Source organism: Loxodonta africana, chromosome 10 (genome assembly GCF_030014295.1).
Source record: "Loxodonta africana isolate mLoxAfr1 chromosome 10, mLoxAfr1.hap2, whole genome shotgun sequence".
NCBI lineage: Eukaryota > Metazoa > Chordata > Mammalia > Proboscidea > Elephantidae > Loxodonta > Loxodonta africana.
Window position 1 is genome coordinate 62,461,597 of NC_087351.1, and position 22,447 is coordinate 62,484,043.

General features: G+C 37.5%; 1 protein-coding gene across 2 annotated transcripts in view; it reads left to right on the plus strand.

The window, feature by feature from the left end:
- ATL1 (atlastin GTPase 1) overlaps nt 1-22,447 on the plus strand; it is an 80,795-nt gene that overhangs the window by 46,381 nt on the left and 11,967 nt on the right. For both annotated transcript variants that reach the window (XM_064292465.1, XM_064292467.1), the window contains exons 8-9: nt 16,375-16,467; nt 17,839-17,977. In XM_064292465.1, coding sequence (XP_064148535.1) covers nt 16,375-16,467; nt 17,839-17,977 — 232 coding nt within the window. The remainder of the gene's footprint in view (nt 1-16,374; nt 16,468-17,838; nt 17,978-22,447) is intronic.

Genomic DNA, 22,447 nt, shown 5'->3' on the forward strand with positions numbered 1-22,447 from the left:
ACTGCAGTTACTCAATAATGTATATCATAATCTCTAGGGTAACCATAAAAAGAATAGTAAAATGTTGAGTAATTTACATATTAAGAGAGGGGAAAATAGAATTAAAAAATACTTGATTAATCCTCAAAAAGGCAAGGAGAAAAAAAGGAATATAGAACAGGGGCTAGAGTTGGGTAAAAAAAGACACTTAGTATATGATAAATTTAAATCCAAATATGCCAATAATTATGTTAAGTATAAATGAACTAAATACTTCATTAATAAGATAGACTTTTACTTGGGACATATTTAAAACAAAATATAGAAAGATGAAAGTCAGAGGATAAGAAAGATATCATGTAAACACCAATGAAAAGAAAGCTAATGTAGCTATAATATCAATGTAAGTAAACTATGGAAAAAGCATTACTAGAAATAAAAATGGTTATTAACGATACAAGAAAAAATTGTGAGTAAACAGATTGGTAAATATGTAAGCAAATCTAAACAAACATAGTATATATATTAAGTAATTTCCAATTTAAAGTGGTTAAAAAAGACTAGACAAAAATACTATGTAAGCAGGGCTTCCAACTGGTTCCAACTGGCTCAGTCATGGCCTACAAAGTGAAACCGGAAGACCCAAATTTTTCAATTTGGGTGATGCGAACGATAACCAGAATGGAAAAAATTCCAGTCGAAGCCCTGGAACGGGAAACTCGGAAGAGGGGTAGTGATCCCTTTCAGGAGGCTGTGTGTGAGATTGGATTACCCAGAGGACCGTGGAGTGCAACACACACTCAAAAGGGCACGGTCGGCCGACATCTTTGAGCAGGGCACTCACTGTTTCCCAGTGCTTAAAATCTGACAGGAGACAGATTCGGCTGCTATGTAACATGTAAACTGCCCTTGTTTTCTAACACGGAGATTAGGTTTCTAGCAGGGTTTGCACCCGTAATTTTTCCCATTCTGCTCATAGTTCTGCTTCACCCAAATTGTAAAAATTCAGGTCTGTTCCGGTTTCGCATTCTTGGCCATGACCGAACAGGGAGGAACCGGTTCAAAGCCCTGCATGTAAGTTTTAGTACTTCTACCAGTCAGGAGGAATGCTAAAATTAGCTACACTTTAAAAAATTCTGTGTGATTGCTAAAATTTCAAGGGTTACCACTAGAATAAAAAAAAAAAGAAAAGAAAGAAAACCAAACCTGTTGCCATCCAGTCAGTTCTGATTCAGAGCGACCCGGTAGGACAGGGTGGAACTGCCCCATAGGGTTTCCAGGGAGCAGCTGGTGGATGTGAATTGCTGGCCTTCTGGTTAGCAGCCGAGCTCTTTCCACTGGGCCACTAGGGCGCCGCTAGAATAATAGGACTAGCTGATATAACATCCAGAGCAATAATAGAGGGGGGGAAATAGAATTAAAGAACGAACAAACAGGTACCTCAGTTAATCCAAGAAAGACAAGTTGGGGGCGGGGCAAGCAGCAGCAGCGGCAAGGAAAAGAAGATCCCCTCCCCGCCCCACCCCCCAAAAATACAAAACAAGGTGGTAAAATAAGTCCACATATATTGATAGCTTTAAGAAATATGTTGTTAGTTGCTGTCAAGTTGGCTCCGACTCATGGGTTATGTATAACAGAACAAAACATTGCCTAGTCCTTCACCATCTTCATGACAGTTCCTATGTTTGAGTCCATTGTTGTGGTTATTGTGTTGATCCATCTCCTGAAGGGCTTCTCTACTTTTCGTTGACCCTCTACTTTACCAAACATGATGTCCTTTTCTGGTAATTGGTCTTTCCTGCTGACATGTCCAAAGAAAGTGAGCCGAAGTCTTGCCATACTCACATTTAAGGAGCATTCTGGTTGTATTTCTTCTAAGATGTTACATTGGTTCTTCTGGCAGTCCATAGTATTCTTATATTCAATATTCTTCGCCAACACCACAATTTGAAGTATCAGTTCTTTTTCTGTCTTCCTCTTTCATTGTCCAGCTTTCAAATGCTGGGCAAGAAATATAAATATATTAAAATTACTGGTTAAAGGAGATTGTCAGCTTGTATAAAAAATTAAAAACCCAGCCTCATGCTATTTATAAAAGCCAATATTAAAACATAAGAATGTATTCACTTGAATATAAAAGGATGGAAAATACATACTAGATTCTGATGTCACTTTTTTTTTTAAATCATTGGTCAGGTTGAAGTTCAAATCTAGTTGAAGTATGGCAATTAGGGTATGTCTTTGATTTTTCTCTTCCCTGAACTTGTTACTTGAGGATTCACTGGCACAGACTGGAGAACTCCATTGTAATTTCTGGAAAGGAACTTTAGGTCTTGACAGCAGGTGTCACTGCCCTTTACACTCCACCAGATATGCTAAAGCCAAAAGAGACTAACCAGTGCTATGAAAAAAATATAAATTCAGCTACTGCCTTTGGTAAAAAATATCAATGAGCTTTTCAGCAAACAATAGAAACAATAGATTATCACTTGTTGGTAAACTGTTGATATAATGAAATGTCAGTGAAAGAAAAAATTTGAGTCAATAATGACTCTTAAACAGGTTTGGACTTATAAATCTAGGTATCTGAAATTGAAATGAGGAACTCATTAAGTAGTAAAAGTGACATCAAAGCCATTTGATATTTTAGATTAAAGCAGACAAATTCACGATAAAAAAAATACTATATGTCATAAAATTAAAAGATAAAATACAGATATATTCAAACCTCAAAACATTTATTATTAAAATAAATTAGAAAAGGTCTAGAGAGAAGAAAATTCTAAAATCAAGAAACTTTTAATGAAAGTTCAATGAAGTCATGAAGCTTTTGTAGGAGGTCATCTCTTCTATCCTCTTTATTTGAACATTGCTTGAGAAAGTAAGGAGGATGATAAAATTTTTGAAATAGTAGTTTTGAACTAAAACTAACCTAAATTCAACAAATTTAAAATAGAAGAATTCTTAACTCTGAAACAGAGTAAAATTATAAATAACTAATAAGGTCTAGCCCAGGTAGCAAAAGTGAAGGCAGCTGTTGTTGTTAGGTGCCATCGAGTCACTTCCGACTCATAGCGATCGTATGTACAAAAGGATATGCTGCCCAGTCCTACACCATCCTCACAGTCATTGCTATGTTTCAGGCCATTGTTGTAGCCACTGTGTCAATCCATCTTGTTAAGGGTCTTCTTCTTTTTTGCTGACGCTCTACCAAGCATGATGTCCTTCTCCAGGGACTGGTCTCTCATGTCTAAAGTACATGAGATGAAGTCTCCCTCTCCTCACTTCTAAGGGGCATTCTGGCTGTACTTCTTCCATGACATATTTGTTCATTCTTCTGGCAGTCCATGGTATATTCAGTATTCTTTGCCAATACTATAACTCAAATGTATCAATTCTTTGGCCTTCCTTATTCATTGTCCAGCTTTCATACACTTATGAGGCAGTTGAAAATACTATGGCTTGGATCAATCAGGTGCACCTTAGTCCTCAAAGTGACATCTTTGCCTTTTAAAACTTTAAAGAGGTCTTTTGCAGCAGATTTGCCTAATGCAATATATTTTTCGATTTCTTAACTGCTGCTTTCATGGGCATTGATTGTTGATCCAAGTAAAACGAAATCCTTGACACTTCAATCTTTTCTCCATTTATCATGATGTTGCTTATTGGTCTAGTTATTGGAATTTTTGTTTTATGTTGAGGTGTAACCCATACTGGAAAACCCTGGTGGCGTAGTGGTTAAGTGCTACAGCTGCTAACCAAGAGGTCGGCAGTTCAAATCCACCAGGCACTCCTTGGAAATTGTATGGGGCAGTTCTACTCTGTCCTGTAGGGTTGCTATGAGTTGGAACCGACTCAAGAGCAATGGGTTTGGTTTGGTTTTGGGATCCGTACTGAAAGCTGTAGTCTTTAATCCTTATCATTAAGTGCTTCAAGTCCTCTTCACTTTCAGCAAGCATGGTTGTGTCATCTGCATCTTCCTCCAATCCTGTTGCCGAGTTCTTCTTCATATAGTCCAGCTTCTTGGATTATTGCTCAGCATACAGGTTGAATAAATATGGTGAAAGGATACAACCCTGACGCACATCTTTCTTGACTTTAAACCATGCAGTATCCCCTTGTTCTGTTCAAATGACTGCTTCTTGGTCTATGTACAGGTTTCTCATGAGCACAGTTAAGTGTTCTGGAATTCCCATTCTTTGCAGTGTTATACATAATTCGTTATGATCCACACAGTCGAATGCTTTTGCATAGGCTGCTTTCAGACAAGATCTATCTGACGTCGGCAGTGATATCCCTTGGTCCAAGTCCTCTTTTGAATTCAACTTGAATATCTGGCAGTTCCCTGTCAATGTACTGCTGCAATTTTTTTAAATTATCTTCAGCAAAATTTTACTTGTGTGTGATATTAATGATAAAAAATGATATTATTCAATAATTTCCACATTGTGTTGGATCATCTTTCTTTGGAATGGGCACAAATATGCATCTCTTCAGGTTGATTGACCAGGTAGCTGTCTTCCAAAATTCTTGGCATAGACAAGTGAATGCTTCCAGTGTTGTATCCATTTGTTGAAACAGGTAGTTAGCCAAGAAAATGAATAGCTGAATTAACAGATGATTTTGATCTTTAAATCAAAAGCTAGTTTACATCACCGTGCAATGGAGTAAGCCTAAAGATCTGTTTTTAAAAAGGGAATCAAAAGCTAAGTGAATTCGGTTTAAAGTGATAGTAAGAGAAGACAGACTTGCTCAGGGTTGAAAAACAGTCTGTATTTAAAGTTATTTTTGAATAATTTCTGACTATCTGAAAAATTTCTGCCATCAGCAGTCAGGATCCTCACCCAAGGATGTAATCATCCCTATGCAGAACAAGTGGTATGCTGGCAAATGTTTATACCTGTGAGGAGGAGTAAGGAGGGGTGCTAATTTGTGGCATTTGCTGATTTCTGTGGTGTAAATACTTCCACTGTGGTGGACTTCAAGCTACCATCATGATGTCAGCCGGCTTCTAAATTGCCTCAAATCTTAACAATTTTTTCTTCCAAGCCTGATTGTGCCTGCTCTGAACTATTAAGCACACCCAGGAAGTAGAATTCATACTAAGACATGTGTTCTTGTCTTCTCTGTGCGACATATTCTCTAAATGAGATTACTGACTCACTTGTTCACTCAAGAGCACTTGAATTTTAAATATAATAATGACTCAACGGACTGGGGTACTGGGTAATGCAGCAGGAGCTACTTCATCAGTATAGCTATTCTATAAATAATAACTACGTTCTTTTTTTTTTTTTTTAGCTTCTTTACTTTAGGACTTTGTGGTGACATGGTTATTTTGTGTGGTCTTTCTTGCCATGGTCTTGAAACTGCCACCCAAGTGATTGGGTGGGACTTTGCAAATAAGGTAATTGTGGCTCACCAAGGGGACTGGTCAGTTTTGCCATTTCGTTGGGCTTGAAATGAGCCATCCCAGAGGCAGGAAGGAGAGGATCCCTCCACCACCAAGGAAGAAGGGCCAAGAGTGGAGCGTGTCCTTTGGATCTGGGATGCCTGCACTGAGAAGCCCCTGGAACCAGGAGACTGAGAGAGAGAGAGAAAGCTGTAACACTAAAGACAGCAAGAAGCGGTGGTAGAGAAACAGTGGCAAAGAAACAGGCAGGAGAGACCAGCAGGAAACAGTGTGGTGGGCTTCCTGGCCAAGAGAGCGAGAAAGCTGAGTGCCTTTGGACAGAAGTGTTGCTGGCATAGAGTAGGGTGTCTTTGGGCACTTGAAGGAACTAGGTTTGCCGACCCAAGGAACTAGAGCTATGCACTTTAGGGAGAAGGCTTACTGGCAAAGTGGGGTGCCTTGGGGTCACTTACTGGTAGAGCTAAAAGAGTTTTGTAACACTTGCCAGAGCAAGGCAGAAGCCAAGGGACCAGGGACAGGTGTGCCTATGGCACAGCTGAGAAGAGGCTGTCCTGATAGAAGAACCGTATCCTAAGCATTCCTGAGCCTGAGCTGTAACCTGTTACTTCCCTAATAAGTCCCATGATTGTGAGTATTGTCTGTGAGTTCTGTGTTGCTACTGCAGTGCATTTTCGAACCCAGCACAGAAGTAGAGAGTGCCATGGGAGGGACGATTGGTGTCAGAATTGGTAAAGATGGCAGAGAGAGAATGTGTGTCTGAGCTCCACCTCATAGAAATTAGCCTTGGGCTCTTGATCTTGATTCTTCTTCCCCCTTGTGAAGTTAAAGGAGGTCAGATGCCGCCACCTCCACACCGTTTTTACAGACTTCAGAAGGCTTAATTAAGGATGACTCAATACTTTTCCATTAATTTAAACATGATTGTATGTAATATCTAGCATATTTTACAAGGGCTTTGGATAATGATTTCCAGTTTGCTCTAAGAGCCTGGTGAAGCTATCTCGCCACATGTGGCAGGATATTGTCTGTTTTGGTCTACTGTGAATTTTTCTTCCTTGGTCGTTTGGATCTGTATAAGCCACAGCTGGCCCAACATGGCTCTGCACTGGGATGATTACATCTTTGGGTCAGGATCTGTATTACTGATTGTGGAAATTTTTCCAATCGTCAGTCATCATTTGAAATTCATTTTAAATATAGACTGTTTTCCAAGGCTGAGCAAGGCTGCTTTCCTTTAAATGCTCTCTGCTAAATGGTTTGCTATTATTACTGATTACCCCAGGAACGATTTATTTTCCATTTGTATGGCTGCAGCTTTCTGTGTGTATGTTTGTCACTCATCTCCTCACAATTCTGCTGTTCTGTGGTGGTGGAGAGGATTTTACTTGTTCTGTCATGTGGGGATAGCAATATGTTTGTTATTGGGTCTGTCGGAAAGTAGATTCCCCATTATGCTAGAATGTGGACTCTCTGAAGCCTCTATGTGATACCACTAAATGTGCCCGTTGGCTATAACAGTCCAGGAGTTTACTATTTAACCACTTAAGCCCTCTAATTATGTAGGCCATAAAGAAATGGAAACATTCCCCAATTTTCTAAAGTTTTATATTCTGGAGACTCACTTTAGAGTTAATTTTTTAGACCCGAATACATTTTTCAATGGCATTTTTACATGTTAGGTATGTTTATATGTCAGCCTATAAAAGCCTATTTAATGTATAATAAACTTAAATGCTAAAGAGCTCTGGTGGTGCAGTGGTTAAGCACTCAGCTATAAACTGAAAGATCAGTGGTTCAAACCCACCAGTCACTCGAGAGGGAAAAGATGTAGCAGTCTGCTTCTGTAAAGATTACAGCCTTGGAAACCCTATCGGAGTAGTTCTGCTCGTACTATACGGCTACTGTGAGTTGGAATCAACTTGAGGGCAATGGTTTTGGTGTTTGATTTTTAAAACTTAAATACCAGCCACAATAGTCCTGAGCCCTGGTCTGTTTAAATTATTCCTAGAACCCTGGATATGTCCAGTTATTCCTCAACTCTCTCAACTCTTAGGCATTGGAACCCTGGGAGTATTTGAGTTATGTGGCTAAAATAGAAGAGATGCAGCCTTGGTGATAGGTTTAGAGCCAGGTTCCTTAAAAATGATTCTTAGAGCACCTGAATAGAGTCACCTGGTGAACTTATTAAAAAGTTTAGATTTCTGAGCCTTACCCCAGTTCTGTTGAACCAGAATCCCTGGAGCTGGGACGAGGGAATCTTCACTCTCTGGGTCATCCTTAAGTACATAAAGTTTGAGGACTGTTTTAGCAACTGGGCACACACTGGCAGAGGGCATCTAAAGCAGGGGAGGTTCTGGTGGCAGAGAGATGGGGTGCCATTTCTGTGTGCATTTATATGTGCAGATAGTTTGTAAATTAAAGTTTACCTGTAATAGGAAAATAAGGATAAAACCTAAAAAAATGCCTTCACAGAATTTGAATTCCCTTCTCCTGAAAGCTTTATTTCATTCTTGGGCATATATTTTAGGACTATTTACATTCTCTTTCATGTCCTAAGTATTAAGCACTTCATCTTCTGGGTTAGTTAATTTATCCCAGTTTTTTCCTATAGCATTCTTAGTACTCATTTTCACATACTTAAAAGCCCACCAATACCCTAGATCTTAGAAATAGATTTGAATCTTTTTTGTGAGATAAAAACAAAAATTCTGTTCTTCAAATTTTTAGTGAGCAGATCAGTCCTACCAGTTTTAAGGCCAAACAGAAGGTTGCTGGGAAAACAATAGTAGGGGAGCATATAATATACAACCATATTAGTACAAGCCTTCTGTTCCTCACAATTTCTAATTCAAATTGGGCCTACATATGGAAAATTATGAATTATTTTATTCTAGTTTAATTATATTTAAAGACCCTTTATTCCCATGATTTTAGAATGTTAAGTTGCAAAATAAATTCTTGGATAGGGATTTCAGCTATTCTAATGCAAAACATTCTGGGTCAAATATTTGTGATGATTGTAACTGCAGAGTAATACCAGAGAAATGCATGATCTCACTGAGAAAATGAGAGGCTATTGTCTGCCTGCTTGGGCTGAAAATTGAAGGAAAAGATATGGTAGAGCTGAGGAAAAAGACAGCTATCTGAGAAAGCTGCCCTATCCCATCAGACATCGTAGGAGTATTTACACCACAGAAATTGGCAAATGCTACACATCAGGGCATTTTTTGGTTAGAGACAGTTTACCAGCATATCACTGGTTGAGAGTATCAGGCAGGGGATGTGGAAGTTTGAACCCTGGTATTAATTTTGTGATTGCTAATTTGAAAAAATAAGACTTGATCTCCAGTTCTACAGATGGGTTTCATTATGTCAATTTGGGAAGATGCCCAGTAAAAGCGACTGAGAAATGAGACAGAAGTCTCCCAAGAAAAATGAAAAATATAACCAAATTCACATAGTCAATTTCATTTACTCTGATTCATGAACCTCTATTTTGTAAAAGTTTTTTTTTTTTTTCTCCTGACTAATCTCTATTTTCCAAAACAAATGTTTTAGGTAGAAATGTTCTGAACACAGATTTTGTATTTTGACAAAAATTTTGACAAGATTGAGCATCTTTTTAAAGATAGTAGTTTTTTTTTTAATTCTCCTCTCCACAAGAATATCTCCTCTCCTGACAAGAATCTACCAAAAAAGGGGGCGGGGGAGGGGAAGGGGAGCCTCCATCTTAGTGAAACAAGAAATGTCCGTAATCACAAACTAAGAATTATCCGTGTTCAAGGAAAGAAGATATGACCCAAGGATTTTGTATCCAGCAAAATTGACTTTTAAGTATAAAGGGCACAAACTGTTAGCAACATGCAAGAATGCAAAGAATATTGTTCCCATAAGTCCTTAATGAAAAATCTAATAAAGAATGGGCTTCAGGTAATCAAAATGACTAGAAAGACATTGACATAAAGACTGGGAGTGAGCATGGAATGTATAAAGGATAAAAGGGAGAGTGCACTATATATAATGTCTATATTCTAGGAAGGAAGATGTGAAGAAAGGAAGGAAGAAAGGGGAGTACATATGCAAAAAAAAAAACCCTTTTTAATGCTTTCATTAAATGCTTTTAGTAGTTGATAGTCATATTGGTATTGCTCTTCTGAGGCTATTCGAGTTCAATCATCCTCTGTGCTTAAAGAACCAAGATTCTCAATGAGTAAAAAAGGAAACACAGGTGTAAAGTAGAAGTTAAGTAAAATTCTGTGGTCCTGAATTTTAATTGGAAGTATCAATATGAATTCATGAGGTATTTTATCATATACATACATATATATTTACTTATATCCTAGCTCTGCCTTCTGAAAAGACCTAGAAACAATGACCAACCCAATAGCACTCCCCCGATTGTGATCATGAAGAAGTACCATTTCCTACTAAAAGAAACCAGTGCTTCTTGGAGAAATGACTAATTTTAGATCTGTGTGCTTCGATGGATCGCTTTTATATGGCCTTTCTAGCCATGGTCTTGTAACCCCCACCAAATGATTGAGTGGGACTATGCAAATAAGGTCAAGGGGATTGGTCAGCTTGCTAATAATGCAAATAAGGTACATGGCACCCTTGATGCATGGGACCATGCAAATAAGGTGTATGGAACCCTAATGAGGGGACTGGTCAGTTTTACCATCCCACTAGGCTTAAAATGAGCCATTCCAGAGGTAGAAAGGGGGGACCTCACTACCACCAAGAAGAAGAGACAGAGCGGAGTGCATCCTTTGGACCTGGGGTCCCTGTGCTGAGAACCTCCTAGACCCAGGAGACAGAGAGCTATAACACCAGAGACAGTGCAAGACAGCAAGAAGTGGCAGCAAGCATGGCAGAGAACCAGCAGCAGCAGAACCAGGAGACTGGTAGGAGATGGCACACTGGGCTTCCCAGCCCACGGAGCAAGAAAGCTGAGAACCTTTTGGCAGGTAGCTTGAAAGCAGAGTGGGGTACCTCTGGGCACTTGTCTGTGGAGCTAAAGAGCTTTGTAACACTTGTCTGAGCAGGCCAAAGGCCTGCCTGGCCCACGGGGCCAAGAAGCTAAGGGCCAGAGATATGCCTGCCTATGGGCATGGCCAAGAAGCTTTCCTGACCAAAGAACTGTGTCCTGAGTCATTCCTGATTCTGAATTGTAACTTGTTACTTCCCTAATAAACCCCATAATCAGGAGTATTGTCTGTGGGTTCTGTGTAGCTACTACAATGAATTATCAAACCTTGCAGAGAAGTAGAGTGCCGTGGAAAGGAGAGCTGGTATCAGAATTGGTAAAATGGTTGGAGAGAAGAGGTATGTCTGACCTCTACTCCACAGGAATAAGCTTTGGGCTGATGCTGATGGTGATTCTCTTTCCCCCTTGTGAAGTTAGAGGAGGTCAGATGCCCCCACCATGCCATTTTTATAGCCTGGGACAGGAAATCAGCTTAGAACATCTTGTCATACCCACTAGACCATGTCAAAAGGACTCACTGGCCAGTAATGGACAATTTCAACTTAATTCATAATAATTATAGTGGACTGAAACTCATCAAATATACTTAAATCTCTAAAGTCACAATGATGTTTTAGAATAATGCCTAGTTGACCACCTTCTGACAATGATAGAGAACCAATTCATTATCTTGAAAACTGATAAATATAAGGGGGAAAATCAAGCATTTTTATATGAACCATATCACTGGGTAACAACAATGGATGAGGGAAAGCTTCTCTTTATGAAAGTATTCCTACTAATAAATGAAAAAGAATTGAAAGAATTAAAATACCAACTTTTTTTTTTTTTAGTGAATTAGTAGATCTAAGCATTAAGCACCAACAGCTTCTAACTTCACAAAAGGAGACATAAACATAGACACACTTCCAATAGCCTTGCCAAAGAAATAAAACCTGAGTCAGGGTCAGACCAAGCCTCTGTGTCCAGCTGCCAATTTTCAGGAAATACAGAGTATAAAAGAACATGTTGAACCGTGCTGTGAATATGAAATTATCAAGGTCCAGGTTATGGGAAACTCTGTAGGTCAAATTCCCAGATTCTTCAACAGATAAATTTTAAGGAAAAGGAAGGGATGGAGGAGTAACCTGTAGATTAAAAGAGACTTAAAAGATATATCAAAAAACTTTAATGGGCAAGAATAAAAAATAAAAATTCAGTTGGAAACTCAGAAGATATAAAATTTTAGAAAGATAATTTGAAGATAGCTAATTTCATTAAAAAAATTCTGATTTTTCCTCAATTTCCTACATTTTTTCACAAGCCAGAATTTGAAGTATCTCTCAACCTAACTTATAAAAGCATGCTTAAATCAATTCTCAGATTTTTTCATCAAATTGTAAATTACATGTTTTATGCTTACCTTTGGGGAAGTACACACTGATTTTTGAAGTAAGACCCAGGTTGGAATGCTGGCTTTCCCCTCTCTGGCTGTGTGACTTTGGGCAAGTTACTTAATGCCTGAGGAATGAGTAGAGGTTTTATTTTTTATATATGAAGGGAATAATAACTATAACTTATCTTTTGGGACTGTTGCAGGGATGCATGAAATATCATGTGTAGAATTCCTAGTACTGTAGTGGGCATATAACAGGCACTCAATAAATGAAAGCTACTATTACTTTGGTTTCAGTAGGTTTTGGGTAGGGCCCAAGAATTCTGTTCTTTTAAAAGCCTCCCAGATGATTCCACTGATTATTCAATTTTGGGGAACATGGTCCTTCCAGATGTGAACAACTTTTCAGCTTCAAGGTTGTTTATCAATGCATTGCTTAGAATAATTGAAAACTGAAAAATATCTAATTTTCCAACACCAGGAGATTGTTGAAATAAATTATGGCTCATCCAGGTGCTATAGTACTATGTGGCCATTAAAATACAGAGTAATAACTAACGTAGCACTATGTACCAGGCACTATTACATGTATTATCTGGAAACCCTGGTGGTGTAATGGTTAAGTGCTACGGCTGCTAACCAAAAGGTCAGCAGTTCAAATCCACCAAGCGCTCCTTGCAAACTCTATGGGGCAGTTCTACTCTGTCCTATAGGGTCACAATGAGTCAGAATCAGCTCAATGGCAACAGGTTTGGTTTTGGGTTTTTATGTATTATTTTATTTAGTAGTCCTGAGAGGTGGGTACCATTAATTCCTCTATTTTCTATACGAGGAAACTGAGACAAAAAATAGTTGAGTAATTTGCCCAGACACACCCCTAGGAATGTGGCATGCCAAGAATTAGACCTTGGTTGTCCAATTCTGCAGTAAATGTGTTCTTAATGACTACACTATGCTTGCTCTCAAATAAAATAGTATAAGATATATAAAACTAGTTCATGATATACAAAGCTGTCCATAATATATTGGTAAGTGAAATAAAAGCAAGTGACAAGATAACATTCACATCTGCTTCCATTTTTGTAAGAAAAAAAAAATCATTGAAAATCATTAGAAGGACATATGATCAGGATTTGCCTCAGGAGTGGGTGGTTTTTATTTTCTTCTTTTTGCTTATTTGTATTTTAGAAAATTTCTAGATTGAACATATTACTTTCGTAATAAGAAAAGCAAACTAAAATAATAAAAAATAAGAGGAGGGAGCAAGAGCAGCAGGAGAAAAAGCACGCCGGCCAAGAATAGAACAGTCTGGACTTGGGGTGGGCGGTGTTGGGGCAGATTACATAAGAAATGGAGAACATTGTTGGAGAAAAATAGGTGGATGCTGCAGTAGTATGGGAAGGGTGAAGAAGGCAAAACCATGCTATGCCATTTTTACTTTCTACAAGAGATTGCAGGAAGTAAAGGAGAACATAGACGAAGGAGAGAGAAAGAGTGCCAGAAAGCAATACAAAGAACCTAAGACCTACAGAGATTTGCTGTGGGATGTACTATCCTCTTCAATCCCAAAAACAGTGGGGAAAAATATGCATAAAACAAAGGAAATAAATATTGTAAAGGAGTCTCAGAAATAATAAATCAGAATAGAATCTCAAACTATCTAGTTTGCTTCCCTTCTCTCTTCCCCCATATTAATTTTTTACAAATAACCGGGCCAATTCAAAATCAGGTGAGCTAAAAATTAGAAATGAACCAGACATTCAAGTGTAGAAGCTGCAAAATAAAAAGAAAAAAGTATCATTGGAAAAGAGATTAAGAGCATACATTACTGGAGTAATTAAGAAAATGGATTAAGATTTCAAACAGATTACCCTCAAAGAAACAGCAGAAAACATGAGCTCGTTTTTTTAAAAAAAAAAAAAAAGACATAAAGAGAAGACAGTAGTAGAGGATAAAAATTTGGTTGGTTGATCAAGAAAGAAATGGAAGGGAAAAGTTAACATTGCAGAGAGATCAAAGGCATATTAGAAGTGACGAAACAAAAAAAAAATGAAAACTTAATCATGAGAGATGAGAGGAGACAGACTTGATTGAGAAAGCATACAAAACAAAATGGCAAAGAAAAAAGAGATACAAAGAATTTTATAGAGAAGATAACAGATATGGAAGAAATGCAGAGGCTATATCACCAGAGACAGATTTATCATGATTCTAATGAAGTTTGAGCTTCAGGGCTTCTTGCTTGCATGAACTCCCTCCAAGGCCCTGGGAGGGGTCCTAGCAATGTGTTCTACATGTCATTATTTTGGTAAAATTTGCAAATATTTATACTCAAGCTGCTATTTGTGTCATGTCAATGTCATGATTTAACAAAAACAAAAATAGCAAACAAAAGGGAAAATGATAAGAGGAAGTATTAGTGTGCTTATTTTCTCATGTCAGGGAGTTAAAAAATGAAATATGTGTTTTAAAAACATGATTCCAAAGGAAAAAACACAACCAAATATTGACGAAAGACTTGAACAGGCGCTTCACAAAGGAGAATGAAACAAATAGCCAATAAACACATGAAAAGATGCTCAGTTTCATTAGTCATCAGGGAAATGCAAATTGAAACCACAATGGGTTACCAATCCAAACCCATCAGAATGGTTAAAAGATAGAATATACAAAGTATTGGTGAGGATATGTAGCACCAGGAACCCTCCAGCAGTGCTGGCGGGGTTATAAATTGGCACATTTTGGAAAACTGGGAGTATCTGGTGATCCTAAACATATACATACTCAGTAATTCTGCTCCTAGGTATAGATCCAACAGAAATGCATACATACGTTAATTAAAAGACACAAGAATGTTCATGACAGCACTATGCATACCAGTCCAAAACTATAAACAATGAAATGCCTATCTACAGTAGAATGAATATTCACATAAAGCCATATTATGCAGTGATAACTATGAATGGTGTACAATTATGCAATAATATGAATCTCACAAGCATAATGTTGAGTGAGAGAAGCTGGACGCAAAGAATAAATTGTGTATGATTTCATTTATATAAATTATAAAAACAGGCAAAAACTAATCTGTGCTGATAGAAGCCAGAATAGTGGTTACCCTTACGCAGGTGGAAGTGAATGGAAGGAAGCCAGAATCGGGGGCAGGGGAGCTTCTGGACTGCTGGACATTTTCTGTTTCTTGATCCAGGTGCTGGTTACATGGCGTATTCACTTTGTGAAAATTCATTGAACTGTACACTTACATGTACAGTTTTCCCTATGTAGACTATTTCAATAAAAGGTTTCAAAAATTAACACAAGACTGCAACCTTTAAGTTTTTCAAATATTTTTTCGTAACTTCAAAGGAATTTATTAGAACTTCTTGTGGTGAGAAGTCATTTATTGAAATTAAACAATTTCTTAAATATCTCAGTTTTCTTTGTTAAATTCAAGTATATTTCATTTAAATACTTTTTATTTAAAATGCCACATATAAAATGATCCCTTTTTTAATCAAATTATTTTTCTCCTTTTTTTTGCTCTTTGGCCCTCCTCTATTATAATACATAGGAATATGTTCACCAAATGCTAACTATGGTTATATCCAAGAGATGGGATTTAGGGTGCTTTTTAAAATCTCTTTTCTCAACTTTATTATAAATATAGTTTGAATTTTTTATGATGAGCAGGTATTTGTATCATTTCAAATAAACATTAAAATAATTTGTTTAAGAAAGGCCAGTCTTGTGTATTATGTCTACATTCAGCTATAGCCATCAGAAAGGACATATTCTACACAAAATCTGATTATGGTTACTGTTATGGATTGAATTGTGTCCCCCAAATATGTGTGTCCACTTGGCTAGGCCATGATTCCCAGTATTGTATGGTTGTACACCATTTTGTGATCTGATGTGATTTTCCTATGTGTTATAAATCCTACCTCTAGGATGTTAATGAGGCAGGATTGAGGCAGTTAGGTTAATGAGGCAGGACTCGATCTACAGGATTAGGCTGTATTTTGATTCAGTCTCTTTTGAGATAAGAGAGAGAATTGAGCAGAGAGGAGAAGGACCTCATTCTTCTCAGAAAGTAGTGCCAGGAGCAAAGGGTGTCCTTTGGACCCAGGGTCCCTGTGCTGAGACACTCCCAAACCAGGGGAAGATTGATGACAAGGACCTTCTTCTAGAGCTGACAAAGAGAAAGCCTTCCCCTGGAGTTGGCACCTTGAATTTGGACTCTAGCCTACTAGACTGTGAGAGAATAAACTTCTGTTTCTTAAAGCTATCCACTTGTGGTATTTCTGTTAAATAGCAGCACTAGATAACTAAGACAGTTGCTTAGCACCATTCAGCCAGTTTGAGGGCCATCCCTGTCTCTCATCTTGATTTGTCACTTTGTGAGCAGCTTTCTGTTAACACTAAGCATAACCATATAGGATGATCTCATAGGGGAGAGACTACTTAGAAACTTTAGAAGGTTTTATGTTTGCTTTTTAATTTCATAATGTGGTTAAAAAAAAAAACTATTGACAATAACATCATTTTAATTTATTTCAATAAAAAGCAGAGGGAGGCACCTTGAAGTTCCCTTATCAATCCTTTCTTATTGTTTTTTAGAGTCTGATATTTCTTGTTCGAGACTGGAGTTTCCCATATGAATTTTCATATGGAGCTGATGGTGGTGCCAAATTCTTGGAAAAACGCCTCAAGGTTTGTTAGCTATCTAGGTGCATGACATTTCACCAGTAAAATCTGAAGTGTATTACTTTTGTTGAATGATTTCCTGAATAGGTACTCAGTAGCCATAATCTCAGCTAACCCTCATACTATCTTTATGAACAAATTAAGATTGATATTTAATAAAATACTATTAGTTACAATTTGAAATATTATCAATAACTTTGATTCAGATAGATTAACCAGAAATGAATTACTCCTAAAGATAAAACTTTGAGGAATTAAATCAGTCCCAGACTATCAGTGTAAATATCTAGATTCATGTTTTTTTACTTAGTAGAGTTTTAAAAGTTAATTTAACAGATACACTTAATTTTGAAATCCACGAAGTCAATCCTAGGATATTTTGCTAATAGTTCACAGGAAGTGAAATTAGAAGGCCTTCCATCCTTCACATGACAGCTCAATATTGTATGAGTTGTTTACGTTGAGCAGATATCACAAAAATGCCTAAGGAGAAATCAGAAATCAGAAAAAAAACAAAACTGAGATTAAAAGTTCCTTGATAATCGTGGATCTCTCAACTTACCTTTTATAGTTACTTTTAGGTAGTTTATCTATACCAAATGCTGTCAAATACATCTTTAAAAAAAAAAAGAAGGCCAATTTAGCTTTTAAGTAAACACCCAGCTATTAAGATGTCTTTTGAGAATTTAGATGTATAACCAGGTGACAAGAGGCTACCTTGAGTATCTCCTGAAAAGAAGGTAGGAATATCTTATGATCTATTTGTGTCTCCTGTGTGTACTTTGAATTAAAGAAAATTTGAAAAATACATATTATATATTGCTATATAATATATATTAAAAAAAGTTTTTTTTTATACAGCAATATGTAATATATATAGCTATATATAATATATATAGCTAGAGTAAAACCCTCCTAATTTGTACTAAAAAATGGGAAGGCCTATCTGAGTTAGTGTAAGAGTAGACACTTATTCGTTGTAATTAATTAATTAATTATATCATGTACATGCTATTCTTGGAGTCCTGGTGGTACAGTGGATAGGATCTTGGCTGCTAACCAAAAGGTCAGCAGTTCAAATCCACCAGGCACTCCTGGGAAACCCTATGAGGCAGTTCTACTCTGTCCTATAGGGTCACTATGAATTGGAATCAATTAAACCACAATAGGTTTAGCTTTTTTTTTTTTAATGTTATTCTTAGATATGGCTGTGTGAGCAAATTTACCCGAGACCTTATTCTTTCTTCAGTAGCAGCCCCACCATGTCATTTTTATCATTGTGGGGCTAGACAGACAGCAAATAAAAGATGCCACAGAATTCCTTTGCAGTTCAATGTGTGTTGAAAGCAGTTTAAACATAACAATGACTTACTGCAGGTCTCAGGGAATCAGCATGAAGAACTACAGAATGTTCGAAAACACATCCATTCCTGTTTCACCAAAATTTCCTGTTTTCTGCTACCTCATCCTGGCTTGAAAGTAGCTACCAATCCAAACTTTGACGGAAAACTGAAAGGTTTGTCTTTTAATGAGTATGTTTGCATCAGTCTGATTATGAAGAGTTATCCACTAGGCTTATGACTGCTAGTTTAGTTTATACACTGATGTGAGGCTGATAATTAGAAATTGTCAGGAGAGTTGGGAATCCTGGACTAATGCTGGAATACCTCCTGGATGAACTGTGGGATTCTATGGGTGCTGAAGGTGTACACTGCCTGAGAAAGTAGGCCAATGCTTGCATTAACCCAGGAGGTGGTACCCCTAACCCTCACCTCTGTGCAGTAAGAAATGTTCTTTAATGTCTTTAATTTTCCTTATTTACCTTAAAAGGGAAAAGTAGATGTCTGTCTTATTGAGATGCTGTGTTGTTGTTATATAAAAAATATATAGAGAGACTGGAAAAAAAACATAGTAGTACTGAATTCAAGCTCTTTAAAACTGTTACTAAAGAATTTAATAATAAGTTATTAAAAACCTCACTAAAAAGAAAATTCTGCTCTGGATTAGAAGCAGTTTCTTAAAAAGAAAACAAAAAGCACTAGCCACCAGAGTTTCCACAGTATATAATTATCTCTTTAATAGAGGCATGACTGATGGTTTATGATTCCAAAGTAACTCGTTTAATACAAGAGGGAGCAGGGGTCTTGGGAAATGGAAACTGATCTTTCTTAATAGATAATCACCAGGTTTTTAGATATATGCTTTGCAGTTAAATAAAATGTAGTACAAAGGCATTTCTGGCCTTTTTTACTGGTAAGCCTAGGCATTTGCTTAATTTACTGTGGCCTTTCTGCATTGTGTCGGGGGGACACAGAAACATAACAAGCTTTTCAGCATGATTGCTCTAAAATGGATTTAAAATTACTTTTAAAAAAAGGCAGTAAAACTTGTAGACAATTTATGGCAATTGGCAGATTTAAAAAACAAAAGTATTATTTTTTCCCCTGTATCCCTGGATGACTCAACGGCACTGGGTGTTTGGGATCCCTGGATTTGCTCTCAGATACCTTTTATTTAACTTTGGCAATTGGTATCATAATTATGATCCCAAATTTCTCAATCATTAGTGTTTTTATACACGTTTTAAGTTATCTTACCTTTATACAATAAAATAGACAGCTTACGTAAGCACATATTAATGCATGGATGACAGTATCCTAAAATTTCACTGTTACTACTCATGAATTCGGAGCCTTGGTGGCACAGTGGTTAAGAGCCTGGCTGCTGACCAGAAGGTCAGAAATTCAAATCCACCAGCCGCTCCTTGGAAGCTCTATGGTGCAGTTCTACTCCGTCCTACGGGGTCTCTGTGAGTTGGCATCGACTCAATGGCAGTGTGTAGGGTAGATAGTGAATGCCTAGGTGGTGCAAATGGTTAACAATTGGCAGCTAACTGAAAGGGTGGAGGTTTGAGTCCACCCAGAGGCATCTTAGAAGAAAGGCCTGGTGATCTACTTGCAAAATATCAGCCACTCAAATTCCTATGGAGCACAGTTGTACTCTAACACGCATGGCATAGCCATGATCAGAATTGACTTGACAGCAACTAGAGTGAACACAGGCCTCTTAATACTCTGCAATTAACTAATGGATTCAATTCATTTTGAATAAGTTACATAGAGGGCTTCCACAAGCTTCTCTTTCTTCTCTGGAGTTGAGCGACTGTAAACAGGCAGAGGAGGGTCAGGCCTTCAACAACGGTTCTTTATTGGGACAAAAAAATACTCTAGCTTGTTCCATTACTGTAGTATACTGTTACAGTTCTTAAATTAACTGATACATTTTGCAGTGAAAGAGCTCAGAGTGCAAATTTAAGAAAATCACATGGATATGGAATCCCACTCTTTTAACAGATTTGTTCTCCCCCAAATTTTACTCACATATCTAAACATACCTTGGCCTGTAGAATTAGTTTATACTTACTTATAAGCTGTGGGTTTACCAAAGCACCTAGCCTGGGAGAAAGAGAAATGAAAGGCCACTTCAGTTGTCCATAAAAAGTTCCATTTTAATGAGGCTTTATATACCTTAGAGGAATGCTACCAAATTCCTCTTGGGTGCAGAAATGTTCTACTTTGTTTCAGCTTTCTTGGGCAGTTTTGGAGGTCTGCTATGTACATTATTTTTCCATTCCATCCTGAATCTTATAATTTAGTGTAATTTCTATCCAGGATGCCTTGTCAGCTGGTCATGCTGTTCTCCAGAGGGCTGGCATTTGAGTGTCTGTCACTGGGGGGAAGAAATGTCTCTGAATAAACAATCCTATAAAAATTCTTTGATGATAATTTCTCACATACTCTCTCACACCTTATAGAAATAACTTTGTAGTTCATTATCAATAGTAATATTTGTTATAATTACTATTTTTCATGGTTCATCACATTATTGCAATTATTATTCTTCTCTTTCCAGTGTTACTAAAAACTTATACTATGATTATATTTGCTATTAATTTAATAGCTTCCCACATACAGAGGAAGTCAAAAGGCTCAAAAGTGCTGAATCACATTTATTCCTGCTACATTCAGCCAGTTGTTGAGTGGCTATACTGAATACCTCTCTTAGCATAGCAAATATGATGTAATTCACCAAGAGTCACCCTTTTTTGAGGTTGCTCTTTGTTATAACACTCTCTGTGGAATGATCAGGTAACCACATCAGAAGCTGTGAAGCTGCTTCCTTAGGAGCTCCAGTTAGACTCCAGAAAGTATAACCAAATGCCACAGCAAGGTGATTGTTTTAAAACGTGTGTTTCCAATGACAGAATCAGGTAATCCTTGCCAGAAAGTATCTTGCTGGGTTAATTTACACAGCAGCGCTACACTGGTGCATTTGCCCTGTGGAATTCTTGTAAAGTATGCATCATGTTCCCAATTATTGACAGATACATAGATTAGCATAGCCCCTGAATTCCTGGCATGGTTTTACTTTTGTGGCAAAAATTATTGAAGATGAAAACAGAACATCACCCTGAATAATCACCTACCCACACATATTTATTGAATACTTGCAGTGGGCCAAAGCTTGTTGGCATTACAGTTCGCCCTTTCAATCTGCATGAAAGCAGCAGAGCTAATTCTCAATTCAGGTATGCCATTTGATCCCCCTGAAAAAGCTCAGATGTTTTCTAATACCCAAACTCCCTGTAAGGATGGCATATGTGTATGTAGTCTTTGAGGATGTACATATACATAGGAAGTTGCTATGCACAGGAAATTGCTGCCCAATGGTACTTCATTGTAGGTGGCATTGAAGTATCAGTCGCTTCTCAGTCATGTTTTCCTTTTGAAACAAGTAATCAGTCTAGGCACAAGATATGTTGTATAAGTGTCTTGTTCTTGTGTCACAGAGATTTTACTAGAATGCTTTTTCACAAGGGAACTCATCTTGTAGAATCATTTCCTTAAATCTTCAACCAAATATTCATTCAGCCAAAATGTATGTGTCAGGAAGCCCTGGTGGCATGGAAGTTAAGTGCTCCGGCTGCTAACCAAAAGGTTGGCAGTTCGAATCTATCAGGCGCTCCTTGGAAACTCCATGGGGCAGTTCTACTCTGTTCTGTAGGGTTGCTATGAGTCGGAATCGACTTGACAGCGATGGGTTTTTACTGTCAGGCTCTGTTCCCAGTGACAAGGATGTATCAGTGAACAAAACATGAAATGCATGCCTTGACACAGTTTCCAGTCTAGCGAGCGGAAGGAGTCAATAAATAAGTAAAGCAGTGTGTGCTTGGTGGTCATAAGTGCTATGGAGAAGAATAACGCAAAGAACAGGGACAGGGTCTGTGGAGTGGGAAGGGAGTTGTAATTTTAACTAGGGTGAGCAGAGAGGTAGCTGAGTTGTATGGCTTTCCAGGAGAAGGCACTCCATGCAGAGAGAAGAGTAAGTACAAAGACCCTGAGGTGGGAGCTCATCTCTGCAAATTGATCTGAACTGGTTTACAAATGTTCAGGGTCATGTACTTACTCTATTAAATTAATATTGTTGGTAAGAGCTCACCACTTGTGAATGTTTTGAATATATTGTTCATATTTTCTGAATCCAAAATCAGGACACCTGGCATTGGTCCCAGTGAGAACAAAGTTATAGAATGACTAATACTAGGTATATACAAGCAAATTAACTTCAGAACACATTTTTAATTCAAGTGTACGGTTATGTGATGGTTACTTTAATGACAGTTGCTGCACTTGGTGTATAAGATACATTCCAATTTTATAGGGAAACTTCAGGAGAAATACTGTAAATACATGGTTTCAAAGTAGTTTTTAAGGAGAAATTTTTTGTTTATGTAATACATCATGTTTTATATCAGGAAGAATAAATGTTCTAGATATACAGTAATATCTACTATGAAAAAAGTATAAAATCATATAGTAAAAAAAATTTAATGGCATCAGTAAATACAGATACATAGCAAGCAACACAACAGAGAAATGTGGTAATATAAAAAGAAATACCAGTATTGTATTTCAGTGAATGTTGG